Source organism: Hypomesus transpacificus, chromosome 9 (assembly GCF_021917145.1).
Source record: "Hypomesus transpacificus isolate Combined female chromosome 9, fHypTra1, whole genome shotgun sequence".
In the NCBI taxonomy this organism is placed as follows: Eukaryota; Metazoa; Chordata; class Actinopteri; order Osmeriformes; family Osmeridae; genus Hypomesus; species Hypomesus transpacificus.
In genome coordinates, this window is record NC_061068.1 from 10,526,070 (window position 1) to 10,545,322 (window position 19,253).

Below are 19,253 nucleotides of genomic sequence, written 5' to 3' on the forward strand. Positions count from 1 at the left end.
CTTGACCTGAACTTCTCCATTGAGTTTCTTGCAGTTATCACTTGTGTAAAGAATCAGCGGGACACACACAGAATTATTTTTGTGTTATAGAGGCACAGGGCACTCCTGTGTCTCTCCCTTTCCCATCCCTGCTGGGCCTGTGGAATAGGGGGCTGACCGGATGCTGGTGACAGGAAGTGGCTAACGCAGTCCAGATGTGGGGAATAAGGAGACCACCCCCACCACAGCTGGAAGAGGTGGGCGACCATTAGCTTTGATTGTGAGACATTGTTGTCTAAACCCACCCTCTTTTCACATTTTGGAATAATCAGATAGGTGTCAAAATAAAATCACATATGGTTGCATAATAGAACAATTCTGCTTTTTTTTCTTTACTAGACAAATAAGGCATACCAAATGTCAAATCTTCTGACCAATTTGTCTGTAACAAATAACTGTGAATACATAGATGGCATGGAATATTACTTGCGTCTCAAGAACTTTTCAACATCAAAAACTTGCCTCTAAGGATTTGGCTGTGTGGATGGAACATGCTGATGCACCCCCTAGAGGTGAAAAAGAGAAGAGCACTCACACTGTTCAGTATTAAGCCCAAATGACACAGCAACAAACAAAAACTTCCAAAGTGTCTTCGTGGTGCTCCTCTAAAGGAATTTCAAGCTACCCTGTCCCTCCTGGAGGTTCCCTGCTGGACAAAGTAGTAGTTGATCCTTTCAGCTGGGATAGGTTTAAGTTCACTGGAACTCTTTAGGGAATACACACAGGGTATTACATTTATATATATATCTAGCTACATTCTAAAAAGCACAATTATTAAAGCTGACACACAAGATGAGGCTTTGAACTGACTGTTCATCAGCAGGAGCTTGGACTCTAGTTGTCATAGCAAACTTTGGAAGCTCTTCACAGCATTCTCGGTTTCCTCCACTAGAGGGACCAGTGGCACAGGTTTGGACAAGTCTGGTGAAAAGAAAAAACATTGCCTTCAGCTTCCAAGATTGTAATAAAAAATAAATAAAATAGATACAAAGATGAGAAATACGCAAATTATTTTCAAAACTTTTACTTGTTCACATGCAGATTTTACACAACATTTTACATTTGATGCACAAATATTTCTCTCCTTGTTCAGTATCAAGGTAATCTGAAGAGGCTACAACAGTTTGGAGTATATAGTCCCAACAATTAAGTTCCTGAGGTACGGTTCTAATAATTGGGAATCCCAACACGACTGTACATTTACATACCAAATTTTAGTCAAAACAATACCAAGAATTAGGATAAAAATACAAAAAAAAAATACCATCTTTATTTTACTGTAAATTACACTAAAGTACTGTAAATTACACCAGAATAGACTTGCATTGACAAACTTGTTTTGGCATTTGGGGCATAGGCATCAAAAACATTAACTGACCAATAAAACAACTCACCTATTTCTTGTAACAGTAATGAACGAAAGCGTATGAACATGTTGTATAAAGCCATAAGCACACAGCCAGCAACAAATAAACACTCAAAAATTGATGTTGTTTTTAAATCAGATAAAGCACAGATCTTGACTGATGCTTAATGTGAAATACTAGTGATGCACAGATAAACCTAGAGATCTATCATGTGCTTTGGACTTAATTTTCAACAGAGCAGTATCTTCCTATTGGAAAATAAGATACAAGGGGATTCGTTTGCCCTCTGGGTCTTCCAGTCTTCCCCAAGAGGGCTTATACACCTCTCTGAGAAGTGTCACCCCCAACGTCTTTAGCCTTCACTCCCCATACAGCCTGTAGAGGAGTGGTAGCTAGGCCTCAAAACAGAATGTTCTACCACTAGTTCTCATCTTCCTCGTCGTCATCGATCAGAACCCTTCGTCGTCTGCGCTTGGTTGGCCTGTTTGAGCCGGCAGCAGCTTCTTCGCTGCTCTCCGGTTCATTCATGGAGAGAGACTCCTCATCTGGCAGCACAAGGGACAACTTGGTCAAAAACCATTAGGCTACAAAAACTGTAATTTTTACAATTATAATTTATTTTGGCAAACTCAAGGCATTAACGATAAAATGTCAATGTCCGTTTACAGAAACGCTCATTACCTTTCTCCTCCTCGCTGTCTAACACTCGACTTCTTTTGATGGAGGTATTTTCCTGAGGAGATCTAGAAAGACAAGGAGGACTGTCAAAGAATGTAAACAAACATATCTGTGACTTTGTGTAAGATGGATTGTATTGATGTTTTACCTCTGAGAAGCACTCTCTGAGTCTATATGTTCAACGGAAGGGAAATCTGTGAACAGAGGAACATAGTGGTTCTTAATAAATATATAGAAAAATGAATATTTTGCTGCTTGAGTAGTTTCCTACTTTCCTTTACATCAAAATTCAGTTTGAAAGTGAATTCAATGTGGGATTGTAATAATGCCCCCACCTGTGTGCTCCGCAGAGGGGTGTTTCCTCCTGCGGGCCAGTAACAGAGCTCTGAGGGCCTGGGCTTTCTGTTCATGAGAGCCTGTCTCCTCCTGGTGCTCTTCTATAGGGTTTTCAGGCTGACTTGCCTCTTCTGGGGCTTCCCTGCTAAGGCATAGGGCTGCTCTCCTTAGCTGGGGAGAGCTCAACTTAGCTGGGATTCTCCAGAAAGATTCCTGATGGTGAAAGACATTCATACAAGAAATGAGTCACAAAGTCACAGTGTTTAGAGTGTCCAGTCTAAACACAGCACATCACAGTGTATGAAAGCTGACACACAAGATGTCTCCATTGACCGACCTGTTCATCTGCAGGAGCCCGGACACCCAGTTTTCGAAGCAACCTCTGGAAGCTCTTTTTCTCCATGGCATCCTCTGTCTCCTCCATTAGAGGGACCAGTGGCACAGGTTGAGACAAGCCTGATTAAGGAAAAAAACTATTAAGCTATCAAGACCGTCAGGATAAATCCTATAGATATAATAAAAAATTATGATCAGATTGAAATGTCTGTGGAATAGGGGCAAATGGAATCCAAACACCACAAAAATCCTATACCTTCTTCCTCACGGTCATCTGCTGCTCTGTTAAGGCAGTTCTGTAGCCACAACAAAGGTCCTGACATACCTGTTATGAAATAATATATTTTAAAACCACCAAACAATTTCCAGATCACACCACCCACACAAAACGTATTGCCATATGGGTGTATATGCATTGCACACTTAAACCCAGAATGTTTTTTTGTTTTTTACCATCCTGCCGTAGGGCCCGCACCACAGTGTCCACATTGTCATTCTTCTCCAATGTGCTCTGCCTTCCTCCATTTCTTGACATTTCCCTCCCCCTCTCCTTTCCCTCTTCTTGACTCTCCTCAGAGTCATCCTCATCCTCCTCCTCCTCCCCCTCCTCCTCCTCTTCGTCCATGGGCTCCTGTGGCAGGTCCCCAGTAAGATCGGCCAAGAACTCCTCTTCCGTCTGTAAGAGTGGGAGACAGAAATGCTCGTCAGGATGCGTTTTACACTACTGTACCTAAAGGGCATTCACATGATACACACAAGTTTGCTAGGTCAAGCACATTAAGAGAAATGCTTGCTCAGTATTTGGTGAATGTCGGTTAGTATTTTCGACCAGAAAAAAACAATGAATATAGATGTGAGAAATTGTATCCATATGTTTTTCTTCATATCTCTTGGTTGGCAAGTTTAGGTCAACAGCCACACAAGGATTGTATCTCAACTTTATGGGAGAGGTTTGAAAACTTTGTAACCGCGGTGCTATTATTTGGCACTTTTCATGTGAACCCAGCAGATGCTACTTTCATATTAGAGACCAATTCTCCCATACACAATACAATCACAAATATATTTGTTGTACTAAATAGCCAACTTGGCCAGGATCCTACCAATAGGATATTTAGATTTCTCTCACCATTGCTTTTCCAGAGCTCTTCCCTGAAACTGTGTTTCGACGTCTCTTCTTGTAAAGTTCCCGCCTATCCGATACCAGGCCTAAGCTGAGCAGCTTTTCCACCAGACGCGCACGGGAACGCTTGGCAGTCAGCTTTTTCAGGATGTTTCCCAGCACATCTAAAGACAGTCATACAGCATTTTTACCATAGACTTTAGGAATATCATAGCCGAACACAACAACAAATATCAACAAAGTTATTGTATTGCTGTTTACCAACTACGTTGGTATCAGAGTTAGAATCAACAAGTGGTGATTACCATCAGAGTCTCTGTACTCCTCAAACAGCATCTGCAGCTCCTGCTCTTGTTGTTCAGTCCACAAAACAATCCTTGTGCCTTTCCTACACATGAGGAAAAATCCACAAGGTAGGCAAAGATTTTCTCCACCAAAGGTCTGACTACTAATCGATGAAGTCTGTGACATGTTTATTGCAAAACTATAAGCAGATTCACTATCACACTATGACACTGACTTATGTTTCTTCAGGTCTTTGGCGCTCTCAACCAAGCCCATCTGCACCATCTGGATCACCACTTGACGGCGTGTACGGTTGCTGTTGCTTAGCAACGGCAGCAGGGTCTCCACTATATCTGGCACTGAGGGAAGACAGTCAGCAGATCAGAGACATAATTTGTCCACACTCTGAAGTGCAGCTGTCCACATCCACATGTAAAAAGCACTGAGAAGTCAAACGACAAACTGTAAAAAGTTATGAAATGTTGAGTTACCTCCATAGTCCCGATGAGTCTCGTAAAGAGTTCGAAGCTCCTCCTCCTCCTCTGGAGTCCATGTAGCTTTGTTATTTGACTCATCTCTGACAGACACACAGGACAACAGCATAATTTTTTTTTTTAAGATACAAAAAAGCTGACCGCACCATAAAACCACAATCACACTGATATAAAGATGTACACATACACACAATGTACACACACCTGTCTTTGCTGTAGCCCTCAGTCATGTCACGGACTGCTCCGACATTTTTCCAGAACAGTAGTTCTACATAAGCCTTGTCGTTCCGTGCCGCCAGTACAAAGAAACGATTCAGCACAAACTTGGCAAAAGTCACCAACTCCTTTGGTAGCAGAGAAAGCATTTGAACATTAGACATTTCTCTAACTGTAAAGAATTTTCATTTAGGTTCATAACTTTAACATGGTTAAAGACCTGTTTCTAGTGATGGTTACTTTATTTATTTTAGAGTAGCTTTCTTACTTTATATGCAGCTGCGGCAGGGTCGCTTAAAATCTTGTTGAAGACGCAGAAGACAGAGAGCTGGAAGAGCAGGGCCTCCATCTTCAGGTCGACTGCCAGCCGGTGCAGCATGCGTGTGATGCAGTGGTTGGTGTGGGGAGTGTTTTGTGTATACGACTTAAGTAGGAGCACGTATGGACGCACTATGTTGGAGTGGGCAAATCTGGTGGGATACATTAGACATTACAGTAGGTTGGTGATGTCACGTAATCTGATGCTTTTTCATGTATTTACATCTGGACGAGATGATTTCTCATCTGCTTCTAAATTCCTCCCTATGCTTCAAATTCGGTTCCACTTTTCAAAGTGCACCTTGTATACATTTTCCCATCGTTTCTGTCCACCTGATCTCGAAATCGTAATTTCTGCTCCTCACCTCTTGATGAAGTCCAGGAAGTTAAAGTCAGTCTCAGACACCTGCACAGCCTCTAGCTCCTCCTCCACCTCCTCCAGCTCTGCTGCTCCATCCTCCTCCGTGCCCAGCTCTGGGGGCGGTGGCCCTGGGATTAAAACACAACACATACCTCTTATGACAACAAACACAAACAACATGAAGCAGATTTGCATAATAATGTCTCCAAGTGTATCATCTTTAACTCAAAAACACAAACTCACTGGGCAGGTTGGCAAAAAGGATCTGCTTCAGGAGCTCAAGTTCCTCCTCTGGTTCAACATCAGTTGAACCAAATACATCCCCCTCTGGCCAGACTTCCCTAAAAGAAATGACAAAGAAAAAGCAATCCATTAATCAAAGCCAAACAAAAGGAACTTTGGTGTGTCACCAATTCTTTGCCTGGCGGGACCAACAATTGGAGTTGAATTTCCACTGACTGACCTGGCAGCCCGCAGCAGCCCCAGAGCCTCAGGTCCTAGCCTGTTCAGGAGGGCATCCTGCACACGCACCATGGCCTCTGTTCTCTGCTCCTCCATGGGAGTCTCAGACGCAGCATCAAATGGCACAACACCCTCGGTCAGAGCCTCTGACAGCTGCAGTCAGACAGAAAAGGCAGCAGTCAGGGTCACCAGTAACTCCCGAAAGGATCACAGAACCACACCTAACCACATAGGCATTTCCACACTGACCTGAAACCCTGTAGCCCTCAGCTCCTCAGCCACAAGGCTCCAGGTCTCCTGCAGGGCCTCAGGAGTGGTTTCTGCTGCAGATGGATGCTTCTGCACATGACGCTTCCTTCGCTTCACCCGCTTTTTCTGTGTGCAGGGGAATTGACTTAGTTAACCATCCAAACTAAAGTACCTCAACAGTTATTTATTAACTACTCTGCTATGACAAATATTCAGTTTAACATGACTTTACACGTTTCATTGACAGGAAGCACCTCTACTCATTGTCACATCATTGAGAATTTCAGGATCTATGAAAATTCAAGTGCACAAATATCACATATCATTGCACCTCGCCCACTACCGCTGCTTGCTCTAAGTTGACCGGTGAAAGAGCAGCGCACATCAAGATGGCTAGAAGAAACATCGGAGAGATTCAGCCATAGATGTTTGAGCCTCAGTGTCAGTCAGACCCAGACTAAGACAAGAAGACTGATTTGCTCACTGAAGATGATGTCTGTCAGTCAACCTACCCTACCAATGGGGAGTAAAACGGTTTACCTGCACAACTAAGTTGTTGCGCCCTTTGCAGAAGCGCTCCAGCATGCGCAGAAACAGGTGAGTGGACTCCACCAGGTCCTTGAGGAAGGAGCGTGGTTGCTTGGTCTCGTCAAACTTTCTCAGAAGGGTGAGGAATATCTCCCTGTATTCCATCAGGTAGAAGATGTTACCTAGATAGAGAAGAATTAAGGGAAGAAGGCTTATTCTCATAGTCACAAATGGACAAAAGAAGAAATGAATATGTGAAAAATGATGGAAAGGTAGACAGAGGTGTTGGCGTGTGATCTCACTCTTAATGACGTTGGCACTATGTCGAATGTTCTCATCAGGAGAGCGATCCATCTCATTCACTGTCAGCAGCAGCTCCTGATAGGCCTTTAAAGCCAAGTGCATCCTGGTACATTTCAACAGTAAAGTTGAGGAACTTAGTGTTATCTCATGGCAATGTCTGGGTCTTAAAACTCCAATAGAACACCTGTCTAATGTTTGGACACGCCATGTTGTTTTACAAAAAAAGAGAATCTTTCACAACCAATGATAGATGAACATGAACAGATTCATAACTACCAACACCATTTCCCTGAAGCCTTATTCCCTGTCCACTCACCTGCGAGACCAGGTTGTGGCTTCCTTGCGGTCAGTCAGCATCATCTCGTAGTAGTTGGTGATGTTGCGCTCGATGAAGTGGAAGGCACGAATAGACATAGTCTCAGAGACAAGATCAGCATGGAAACCGTTGCCACGGTTGAAGGCCATGAAGAAGCTGAGAGCCCAGAGGTAGTAGGTCTCATCATGCTGCTGGGCCTGTTCCCGGATCAACCCCTCCTGAGCAGTGGAAATATTAGGAAGCCGTCAACTACTGTACAAATTTGCTCTAAGGTAACCAGTTTGTCTAAACTCCTGAGACTCAATGGTTGAATTTTGCATACCTTGACCAGGTACATAAGGCGGTTGTAGCAGTTCTCCAAAAAGTCTATGCAGAACTCTCGCAGGAAGAGGCGGACATTGAGGGCTGAACGGCGTTTAGCTTCGGAGTCCCGTGCATGCTGTTTCCTCTTAGGAATACGCCGTACTGCCTTGCCTGAGTCATGTGTGTAGTTCTTAAACTGGAGAGAAAGAGAGAAAAATCATACCTGAGAACAATAAAGGCAAACAGAAAAGGGAAGGAAAATGTATATGGGCTTTTCATTTTGAAGCACAATAATGGTGATCATTATTTATGAGGTTAATTTGGCAAAATATTCATACATTATGAAGGCCTCTGTGGTAGATCACATCATTGTCTCCGATGGACTTGAGACCCTGAACAACGTAAGAGCCTCCAAAGCGAGAATGCCTGTAAAATACCAGCAACAAATAGGGCACATTTCAAATCTCACTTCAAGTGATCCTTGCCCCAAAAGAGTGATATCCTGCTGTCCATATCGAGCCAATCGTATTACTCAATTTAGTTTACATCCACCATTAACAATCCCCTACTCATCACCAGCTCCTATGTAGAAGTGTTTACCTGGTTCCTCTCTGTAGGGTACGGCTGCGTTTCTCTGCTTGCTCTTTCTGCCTTAGAAGCTCCAGCTCCTGGGCATCATTCTGTTTCTCCTGAACAGAGCGAGCATGGCCAGCACTCACCAGCAGCTCTGGTGTCTGAGGCAGAGAATATGTCAAACCAAACATATATTACAATAGCAGATAGAGCAAGATCGTAATTTGCTTGTCAGCATTAGATCAAGAACATATTGTAGCAATGTTTCGACAATCATCATTCATTGTGTGTACAGCATCGATCTCACCTGGTCTCTGAACATGAGAGAGATGACCTCCAGGACATGCATGCTCCATTGCTGCTCACTCTGGGCTGAGGCCAGGAACTTGATTAGGTCATCAAAGCCACTCATATGGATGGCCCACAGCAACTTATCATGCACACTGGCATCATCATCTACATTCTAGTCACATGTGGTAGGAGGTAGTATTGGGGATGGGAGAGGGAAAATTGTGAGACAAAGCCTGTGTGGTAAACTTTTTAAGACACTAAACAGTTTGAAAGCAAGGTGATCAACAAGCCACAGTGTCAGCCAATTTAGACTCTGACCTTCTCCTCGTAGGGGTCAGCTGGAACATGAAGAACATTCCTGACCAGTAGAAGAATTCTCTCTATCAGCAGGTTATCCTCTTCCTGACGCTGCTCCCAGTCCTGAGACAAACAATCGTTTTCAAATATTTTGTTAGGTTTTAATGTTTTATGAATCATAAGAATAGCATTGAATCCATGGTGAAGAGCTTTGGAATTATGAGTTGTATGATGCTGTGAGACATTTACCAGTTGCAGCAGGTTGTACAGTGTCTCACTCAGAACTCCAAACACTTTTTCACTGGCAAATGCCTGATGAGAAAGAACAGTAATGAGACCATTTAATCAAGAAGCAATTCAGACTCATCCATTTGTAACTTACAAGACTCCCCAGACCCCCAGAAGGTAATTTGGTTAATTGACAGTAGCTTATATGTGTAGCGTGTATGAAACTACTCCTCTTTTTAAAACAATGTATGAAATTGTATTTATTTTTATATAAGAACATACTTCCTTATAGGCCTGTAAATATGACATCAGTTGCAGGAAGTGATGACGGAAAGCAGGGTCATCAGGGACTTTGCCAAAACAAAGCAGTGCAGGCTGGGTAATGTTGACCATGAGTCTGTGTACAATTTGAAAAGCATGAGAACCACAATCCAACATCATTACAAATTATGTAGGAATAATTTTTCCATGTCACAAATATTTAATATGGTTCGATAGTTTATTGGCTTGTCTGGTCCAAGATCAAATCATGTAACCAGTCTCTCTACAGAGAAGACTAGGGCCAGCAGTGGATGTTCACCTGATGCAGGCATCAAACAGGGGCTTGTCCTGACTGTGCTGTGTGATGATGGGCAGGAGATCGTTCTGAAGTATCTGGCCCGCCCCTAGCTGCTGCCGGATGTCTCGTGTGTCGTCCTCATGGCGTAAGTACCTGATCAGGTCCTTCACACTCTCTATTACAGGAACAGTGGGTTAGGTGATTTTGTACCAATGCATTGAGACTTCTGTATGAACAAACTTAACTGCTAAAGCATTCTTATAACATGAATGTACTGGTGGCCAACTCAAAACATTGCACCTAAACAATCAGGTTCTCTGTGGTAGGTGTCTCCCTCCAGGTACCCCAAGGCACTGCATGTTGCCAAAAGTTCACAGTTCATCATGTACAAGTCCATATATCAGCAGACTAATTGGGGGCTACGGTTTCACAATCTAAGAGAAAGCAAAAAGAAGAAAATTATGACGAGATTCTGATAGTGTCCGCAAATACATGATACACAAAACAATAAGTTAAAGAAATAACCAGGATTTTAATAGCAAAACAGGACTGTTTTAAAGATCCATATATGACATTAGACAGTAGAGCTAGCTAGCCAGCAAGTAGTCGTAAACACACATTAGTTTACCTATCGAGCCCTCCATAATTGAATTACGTACCACATCAAAACGACGAGATTTTTTCATTTACATTGCAATTGGATTGGAGACATGCATCCCGAGTTGTTGAGACTACGCTCAACTCAGGCACAATTCTCAAGACTCGCGCCTAAACAGCCCGCGTCACTAAGTAAACTCATATCCGGTCAATTTCAAGTGGCAGTATTTCAAAATAAAGGTCACATAATAAATTAGATTTTGTAATGTTCTTACAACCTCCAGTGATTTTGAATGGAGTTTAAAATATATCTCTTGCATTCAGCTAGTCCAAACTAAACTCTTGCCTTGAGTTTAGCCAGCCTAACTAATTTATGGCCCACCGACGCAAGCTGTTTCAACGTAATTCAGAAGTAATGAAAGCGAGAGGTAAACATTTCCCACAACTATTCTGATTGCTCTCACCCTCCTTTACACCCCCAAATTAAAAGTAGGCTAGTAGTTCAGAAGTAGTTTAGTCAGCTACTAAGTGAAGGGCTCATGAGTGATGGGCTCACAATTGATGGTAAAAAAAACAACAACAAAAAACATAACAGTAAAAGTTTTAGGTAATAACGCCTCACTTGGCCTATATTTTTGACATGCTCAGGACTTTTTTCTTGTTCCAAATAATCAAGAAGATTGGTTGTGTTTGTACTAAATTCGCTTGTTGTCACATTTCCGTCCATGCTCAAACATGGACGGCAAATTCGGAACTTTGAAATGCGTTGTACTTTGAAGGTTTGCAACAGACAGATACATTTTAGGACGAGTTTTTCTTAAAGGGCTACACCATATATCCATTTCCATCCGCCAGTTGGTCTACATTGTGCCGATATTATTGCACTTCTCAATCGTTTTTGATTGGCTTTTTGAAATAAATTCAGTCTGACAAAAAATATTGTTAGGCTTCTACGAAACATCAGGAACTGTAGTCCACTCAATGTAACACGTTTCCAACCCTGCAGTCAATGGCAAGGCCTTTTGCTAAAAAAAATGGTCGAAGGAACCCCTGTCCAGTAACCTTAGGCATATTGAACAGGCTTCTCGTCTGAGTACGCTAAAGCAATACATCTACCAACAAGAATTAACGGAGAGAAGGCTGCGTTTAATAACACGCAAAATTCACATCACGGTTAGGCCTGTGCATGTTATAACATTTTGACTACAATCTCTTATTTAGAATATCTTGGACCGTTTTTCTTACCTCTTTACAACTGAGCACCGGTTATCTGTTTTTTGTAGGTTATTTTCCCGAAGCTTTACTCAAAACACACCCACAATCATGAAGACCTAAAATAATACAGTAAGACTGTGCGCATATTTAGACTGCTCTAATCGTACGACAGGGGTTCCATTGTGAAATCTTGTAGCCAAAATGTAACATGGTTACACCCACTTACACCCACTTTTTTTGCTGTGCAACATTTACTGTAGATACGGAGTTGTTTGCGTGAAATAATTTTGTGTCTGTAAGACTCATAGTCAAAAATAGTTTCTTAGTACACTGCCAATATCCCTAAGATCAGACCAACGTTGGTTTCGCCTAGAAGTCACATCAAGGTCTGCGTGACATCCGACGCTCTGCGCTTCAACTAAAGGGAATTGTTCAGTGTCTGAACAATTTCACCTGCAAGGCTATTTAGACAACCTATTTCACATGGAGGAATGTCTTTCTGTAGATTCGTTAATGTAATTACGTATGTGCAGTGCAATATAAGCAGACATAGTCTTTCACATGACAACTATTTTATTCCTTGACCTGAGCAATGACAGATGGCTGAGCGGTGAGGGAGTCGGGCTAGTAATCAGAAGGTTGCGGGATCGATATCCCGCCGTGCCACATGACGTTGTGTCCTTGGGCAAGGCACTTCACCCTACTTGCCTCAGGGGGAATGTCCCTGTACTTACTATAAGTCGCTCTGGATAAGAGTGTCTGCTAAATGACTAAATGTAAATGACAAGTGCAAACTTGGTTCAGGTTAAGTCTTGTTAGTTATGTATGGACACCGGAATGAAGTTGCGGCACTTGACTTTAATTGTAACTTCCTTCTTTTATTTTGGTCTTGATGGAGTGTCGAACAGTAAATCACATTAAGAGATTTCCGTGGACGTAGCAATAGTCCATCTCAATATTAACTGCAGTCTGTTGGTATGAAAAGTGTTTGGAGAATAAATGTTTATTTGTCTCACAATTGTGACACACGTGTGCGTGCAGGAAGCAACAAAACTAAGAACACACACGCATGCAGGAGTGTTCACCTGAGAAAGTTGTTCTCTGCATGTTCCCATCCATGATGTCCTTCCTCTGAGGGCAGCAGGGGTGTGGGCACCTATTCCAAGTGCTCATGCCCATGTCTTAGTCAGGGACAGAGCAGGAGAGAAATCTGTTCTTGCTCTGCATGTTTTTGTACCAAGGTTCTTTGTGGAGGAAACCCATATGAACACACACACAGAAAAGCCCTCAGTGCCAACGTGAGGGCTATGTGGGAATCAATACATTTCCATTTATTACATCTCCATTTAGACATTTAGCAGACGCTCTTATCCAGAGCGACTTACAGTAAGTACAGGGACATTCCACCCGAGGCAAGTAGGGTGAAGTGCCTTACCCATGGACACAACGTCATTTGGCACGGCCAGGAATCGCACCAGCGACCTTCTGATTACTAGCCCGATTCCCTAACCGCTCAGCCACCTGACTCCCTGTACCAATACCAGGACATTCTTGCTGTGTGGTGGCAGTGCAAAGCACCATGCCACACATAGATCAGCACTGTGTGCTGGGACATGCATTAAGTCCATTCTGGTAAAGAACAAGGAAAACACAGTTCAGTTCCAGTTGACTTTATTTGCATTTACATTTCATTCTATTGCTCAGTGGCTGCCAAAAACACACATCCTCACATAATAGCAAAGCACATTTCTTTAAAATTTTCAGTTTAAGGGATGAGTTGCAGAGTATGTGGTGTTGCTACTGTAGTCTCTTACTGTTCAAGTCAAGTACCCACATTGCTGGTTTTCCCACTCTGGAGACATTTTAAATGGAGGGTTCCGTAAAGCTGTCAAACTGAAACAGCTGAGAATATCTTCACCTTACTCTCCCAAATACCACTATCTATTGTTTACTGCAAATGCAGCATTTGTACGCAAAACCATTCAGTTAAGTTATCACTAATAAACCTTTAGCCTTAAGTGTTGTTGTGTTGTCTACAAATTGGCGGTTGTATGGGTTTTAAGGAATTGTACTGCAAATAAAGGCCTCAGTTGGTATATCAAGAAATAGCTGTTTACTCCAGTGGTTGCTCAACATAGTTTGACTATTATTTTCAGTAAAGATTTGTTGTTATAAGTAGCACCAAGGTCACAATGTCTCAGGTTTATTCAAGTTTCAACACATCAACATAATCTGCTGTATAGGAAAATAACTTGTTAAAGAGTGAGCAGTGAGCAACTTTTGAGGAGTGCAGCTTTTACATCTTTTCATAATCATCTTGCTCTTTTGTTTCATCAATTATTACCATTTATAATTGCTACATCTGAGTCTGGAACCAGCAATACGTGCCTAACTGTCCTAGTCATCCCTGTCACTCCTATCATCCCTGTCACTCCTGTCACTCCTGCCTGACTCCCTCTCCTTCTCCTTCCTGGACTCTTTCACCACCTGACAAAAGAGAAACAATTGTAAGTGCCATTACATCTCTTTTCACAAACACATTTGGAACATATTTGACTATTCATGGAGCCTTACCTCTCCATCACGAGTCTCAACAGTCTTAATCACCACAGTCTTCTTGCTAGGGGTGTCAGGAGTTTGGTCATAGTCTATGGGGGAGAAACAAAAAGGATGTTTCAGCCTGTACTTTCGCATTACCAAGAGTTGAATACAATAATAAAACATCAAGAGCTTTTACCCCTGTCTCCACTGCGGTTACTCATGGATCCCATATTGAACATAGGAACAGTGATCCTGATGGGAGGCAAAACATGGGATGTTAATAGATATCATAAACATGAGTAAAACATTTGTTATTCTAAGGTCAAAGTTAAATCTGTAAGGGCATTAAATACTTCAAAGGATTACTGTTACTTTGACAATCAAAACACTTACACATATATAGTAACTACAACCAATCCACTGGCAAGATTGTACAGTCAAGATGTTCCTCTCACCTGCTTTCCTCTCCTTCCAGCAACTTGCGGTAGGTGGCAATCTCAATGTCCAAGGCCATCTTGACGTTGAGAAGGTCTTGGTACTCTCTAAGATGGCGGGCCATCTCATCCTTCAGGTGACGGATCTCTTCCTCCAGACGGCACACGCTGTCCTGATAGTTACCAGTTTCCACGCCAAACTGGTCCTCCATCTCACGCATCTGCCTCATCAGAGCCTCATTCTGAACAAAACATAAACACACATTGTACCGTAAACAAGCAGTTGTGTGACAGAGGTGCCAAAAAATGTTGGGTTTTGTGAAGCCTCACCGTGCTCTTCAGGCCATCCACCTCACAGCTGAGCGACTGGATCTGCCTCCTGTACTCGTTGGACTCCTGCTTGGACTGCCTCATGGCATCGTTGTTACGTTTGGCTGAGTCTGTCAGATCAGCAAACTGCAAGAGGACAGAACTTGAGAATTAGATTAAGAGTAGCAAGAATGTAATCATAATATATATTGGGGGGGATCCCAATATTAAAATCTGGTCAAAATGTCCCCCCCAATATATTTACATAAAAAAATATAAATGTGCTACGACAGGCAACCACGCACGCTGTCCGAAATTATCATAAAAAATGTAATTCGTCCCCCCCAATGTTTGACTCCATGGCTACGGCCTTGAAGAGTAGTGTATTATATATTATCTCAATGCATGGCTAGGACAGCCAATAAATGAAGCAAATTGTGGTTTTCAGTCCAATAGTTTAAATGTGAGGTTTAATTGTGTGTGTGTGCGCACATGTACCTTGGACTTGTACCACTCTTCAGATTCCTGCATGTTCTTGGTGGCAATGTTCTCATACTGGGCCCTAATGTCCCTCAGGGCACCGGTCAGGTCAGGCCTGGAGCTGCTGTCCACCTCCATCTTCATCTGCTGGCTCTGCACACTTACTTGCACATCCTGGATTTCCTGTGAGGTGCAAAATTAAATTTAAATTAGTAGTGGGACAAGATCATCTCTTGCATTCTTCTAAACTTTGTTGTCACATTGTTATAGTTTGGGTAACTGTAAAAACATACCTCATCATGCAGCTTCTTGAGGAATTCAATCTCATCCATCAGAGACTCAATCTTCCTTTCCAGGTCAAGACGAGACAAAGTGGCATCATCCACATCCTAGCCATGGAATGATTAGCTCTTTTTAGTATTCCAAAACTTCACATATCCTTTTAACATTGGTTGGGATTCCTCTAAGGTTGTCATTGGCTTAATGTGATAAATGGGCTACTTGGTGTCACATGGTGGCCACAAGATGTCAGTATTACACAAGAGCACAAGACAAGACAGACTTCCCTCATTACAGTAACATACAAATAAATTTATGGACAATGATCTTAACATTGGAGTCGTGTGTTGAGTCTAAGTTGTGTGTACCTTGCGGAAAAGCACCAGGTTGTTTTCAGCCTCAGCCCTTTTCTGGGTCTCTTCCTCAAGTCTGCATGGGAGGGATTGTTTATAGTCATAGTTTACAGTTCTAAAGCCCTTCGAAGGGCTCACTAGATCACTGTGCATCACATTACATTATAAACCACATTAGATAACAATGTTTGAGTTTTTGACCCAAATAGCAGCTGTAGTGGAGATGTGATTATATTTAAGTGATTCTTCCCTCAGACTGCCTCCCCCAAATGAGGCATCAGCTGGCAAAAAGCCCCTGGATCAATTTGGTAATTCACCGTCCCTTAAAAGGGTTTGGGAGAGTGTCCAATGGGGTCAGCAGATGGTTCCTTGAACACATTTTGCTAATCACAACTATATGGAGGTCAGGGAGAACCCCCACACTTATTCTTCCTAAAAATAACCTACAAATGTCAACTCGCTGCATTATTTGCTCAGAGACCAACTGCATATATTTGCCAAGACTACCTTCTACCATATTTGTTCCATACTAACTTTTTTTTAATTGTTGCATGGATTATATAAAAATTCATTTAGAAAATGTTGATCTTTTTACATACATCACAGAAAAGGTGTGTCCCCCTAGGTTGTGATGAGTCATCATTTATGATGTCATAACTGTGATATCAGTCCACACTGTTCTCTAAGTCCAGTCTCATATGAGATTGGCTGTCTCTTTGGTCAGTATTTAGGTGTCTCCCAGATCCTTCTCTTTCTCTCTGGGCCCTGCTTCTTCAGACAATAATTATGCCCAGACTGGACATAAAGAAGAGTCGTTCGTGGGGGAGGTTGCATGACAGGGTTTCCTCATCTTTAATTCATATCATGTCGCTGGGGTCCTTTTTTCCTAATGGGATATCTGGCACCTTCCCATGGGCATAGGGGGGACACAGAACACCCTCCTAATAGAGCCACTCTTATTTAGTCAAATTGATTTTTCCAAAAGCCATTTTTCTTTTGGTTTCTTTCTATCTCAGACCCCACCTCTTTCTCTTCTTTTTTTTCTCCTCCCTTCCCTTATTTCTTGGCTCCACCCTGTGCGCAGTGTATCCATCCTTCTTTCCTGTCTGTCAGGGGTAAAGAAAACGTGCAGAGCACTTGTGTGTTTATTTGTAAGGGATGGGTCATTGTTTGTGTTTGGGCATGTGTGAATTTGTAGGTTATTTTTACCTTTACATTTACCTCATTAAGATAAACTTCAAATGCCTTTAAATGCCCTGTGCCACTTTGAAGGTCTACTGTAGAGGCTCATACTGTAAATGTATTTGACCAGAAATAGCTTCAGTTTATGGTTGACTTAATGTAATTAAAATAACTTCCACTTCAGTAAATGATGGTGGATTGTATCAATGACTTGCTGTTAAATGAAAAGCCATGGATGCTGAAAAGTGATCCATGCTTGGTCACAATGTGCTAAAACATCTTATTTTATGTTGGCACCTGTCTATGGCCAAGACAGTCAGCATACATGCACTGCAGTATAGAGCACATACAGTGCCATAGCATGCTGCAGATCTTTTGTGTCTGTCCTTCCCAGGTGCCACGCCCCGTCCCACCACTGGTGCTGTACAGATTTTGGCCCAAGCCCAAGGACCCCCTGTACCTTCTCAGTGTTATTAACACAACCCATGACCACACTGCAGTGTAAGTGCATTTAGGGGTGAGATGAGCTCATTGAAAAGTCACAGACAGTCTACACCAATGTCTCTCATCACCTCCCCTGCAAACACTGCCTACATTATGACATCCACAGCAAAACTCCTACAACTCTGTATGTACTTTGCAGGCCTAAAATACCATTCATAATTTCATTTTTACCCACACTCACCATTCTACCATTGCTGTCCACCAAAATTATTGTGGTAAACTATGCACATCCAAAACCCTAAATATCCTCCCAAAAGTGACTGTCGCCATAAACAACTATTTTCAGTTTGCTCCAACAGTCATTTCAGCTCCCCAAAATCATTCTTTGCCCACAAACATGTTATTATTTAATATTAAACATGCACTACTTCAACCTCCAACTCATTTACATAAAAAAAACATCTCCCCATCCCCCTTCATGGTTTTACCAACCTTTGTTTCAGCAGGGCCATGTCTTCGGCCATGTTGTCCCTCTCCACCTGGAACTGATCCCTCTCTTTGCCCATGGTTTCCAGCTGGCGCCTCATCTCCCTCAGCTCCTCCTGGAAGAGCTCAGAGGCACGGTTGGGCTGCCCCTGCTGCTGCTGGCCTTTGAACTGGCCCAGCTCCTGCTGCAGCCCTGTGTTCTGCTGCTCCAGGTAACGCACCTTGTCTATGAAGCTGGCAAAGCGATCGTTGAGATCTTGCAGTTCGGCCTTCTCATTGCTGCGTGTGGTCAGGAATTCCTGGTTGACTGCTTCAGCCAGGGTGAAGTCCACCTTGTCATAGCTGAGGCGAGGTGGCTGGGTGCTGGAGCGCACACGCTGGTGGTGATAGTTGGTAGAGCGAGAAGGCACCACCGGTGACATGGAGCGCATGTAGCGCCCCCCCGAGAAAGGCATGCGGGAGGAGACAGGTGAGTAGGAGGACATGGAAATAGGGTTGGGACCCCCGAAAGTGCGACGGTAGGAGGTAGACGTGCGGACTGAAGGATGGCTCATGGTTGCTTGTTTCTCTCGTTTTCTACGAACTCTGTCCTTCTTGAAATCTCTGTCTCTGTCCCTTTTCTTTCACGAGTTTGGAACGGCTGGAACCAAAAGGAGTGAAGCAACAGGACGTCTGACTGAGGAGCTCCGGGGCTTTTATACACAGGAGGTGGACATCACACCCCCTCCACGCCTGTCCCGCAATACTTACCCTTCCGCCTCTTCCCCCTCCCTCCAGAGTTTTTTTCTATCCATCACTCCTCAACATGCAGTCTTAGGCCACTCCCAAGCTTTCAGCAGAACCTCCTCCCTCTCCCTACATTCTCTTCCTCCCTCTACCAACGGCCCCTCCCTTTTCCCCGTTGCATGTGGCAGAAGGCCAAATTGTCTCCCCCATTAATGCTTGCATCGCCAAAGATGTCTCCATTGTGAAGCCCACCACCCACCTCCCCATCTTCACCTTGACAGCTGATACACAACATCCCCTCTACAGGATAGCTGTGTCTGTTTCTTTGCTTTTCCCTTGGTACACTTCCACTTCCACCTGTTTTTCTTCATTATATAGGAAATGTCTTTAGAAGAACTGGTACCCATTTTTACATAAAAATGTAACTTAAAATATCAATACAATGATAATATTGCATAGCTGACAAAGCCATGACTGTGCCGCTGACATTGTTAAATTATTTCAGTCTCCCCTTTTCTTTCCACTGTAATGGAATATTGTATTGA

The 19,253-nt window shown here is 42.9% G+C and overlaps 2 protein-coding genes across 3 annotated transcripts; both read right to left on the minus strand.

Annotated features, from left to right (window-relative positions):
- Positions 1-1,047: 1,047 nt before the first annotated feature.
- timeless (timeless circadian clock) lies at positions 1,048-11,607 on the minus strand. Of its 2 annotated transcripts, none has more exons than XM_047026028.1 (30): positions 11,505-11,607; positions 9,963-10,096; positions 9,684-9,837; positions 9,386-9,500; positions 9,125-9,187; positions 8,897-8,998; positions 8,595-8,750; positions 8,315-8,448; positions 8,053-8,140; positions 7,734-7,910; positions 7,412-7,629; positions 7,095-7,198; positions 6,805-6,974; positions 6,265-6,390; positions 6,017-6,168; positions 5,797-5,894; positions 5,558-5,681; positions 5,143-5,344; positions 4,863-5,002; positions 4,656-4,741; positions 4,400-4,523; positions 4,185-4,267; positions 3,886-4,043; positions 3,210-3,432; positions 3,013-3,081; positions 2,758-2,876; positions 2,420-2,633; positions 2,233-2,278; positions 2,088-2,149; positions 1,048-1,951 (listed from the first exon to the last, which is right to left on the minus strand). In XM_047026028.1, exons 2-30 carry the CDS (start codon positions 10,057-10,059, stop codon positions 1,827-1,829), a joined length of 3,729 nt encoding a protein of 1,242 aa, XP_046881984.1. In that variant the 5' UTR covers positions 10,060-10,096; positions 11,505-11,607; the 3' UTR covers positions 1,048-1,826. The 2 variants fall into 2 exon arrangements, with proteins under 2 accessions (XP_046881984.1, XP_046881985.1); XM_047026029.1 differs by lacking the exon at positions 11,505-11,607 and adding an exon at positions 10,322-10,429.
- Positions 11,608-13,128: 1,521 nt separating this feature from the next.
- Positions 13,129-18,620, minus strand: prph (peripherin). The gene is made up of 9 exons (XM_047026111.1): positions 17,989-18,620; positions 15,886-15,946; positions 15,532-15,627; positions 15,257-15,421; positions 14,780-14,905; positions 14,471-14,691; positions 14,212-14,267; positions 14,049-14,122; positions 13,129-13,961 (listed from the first exon to the last, which is right to left on the minus strand). The coding sequence occupies exons 1-9, from the start codon at positions 18,534-18,536 to the stop codon at positions 13,872-13,874; spliced, it is 1,437 nt and encodes a 478-aa protein (XP_046882067.1). The 5' UTR covers positions 18,537-18,620; the 3' UTR covers positions 13,129-13,871.
- Positions 18,621-19,253: the final 633 nt, after the last annotated feature.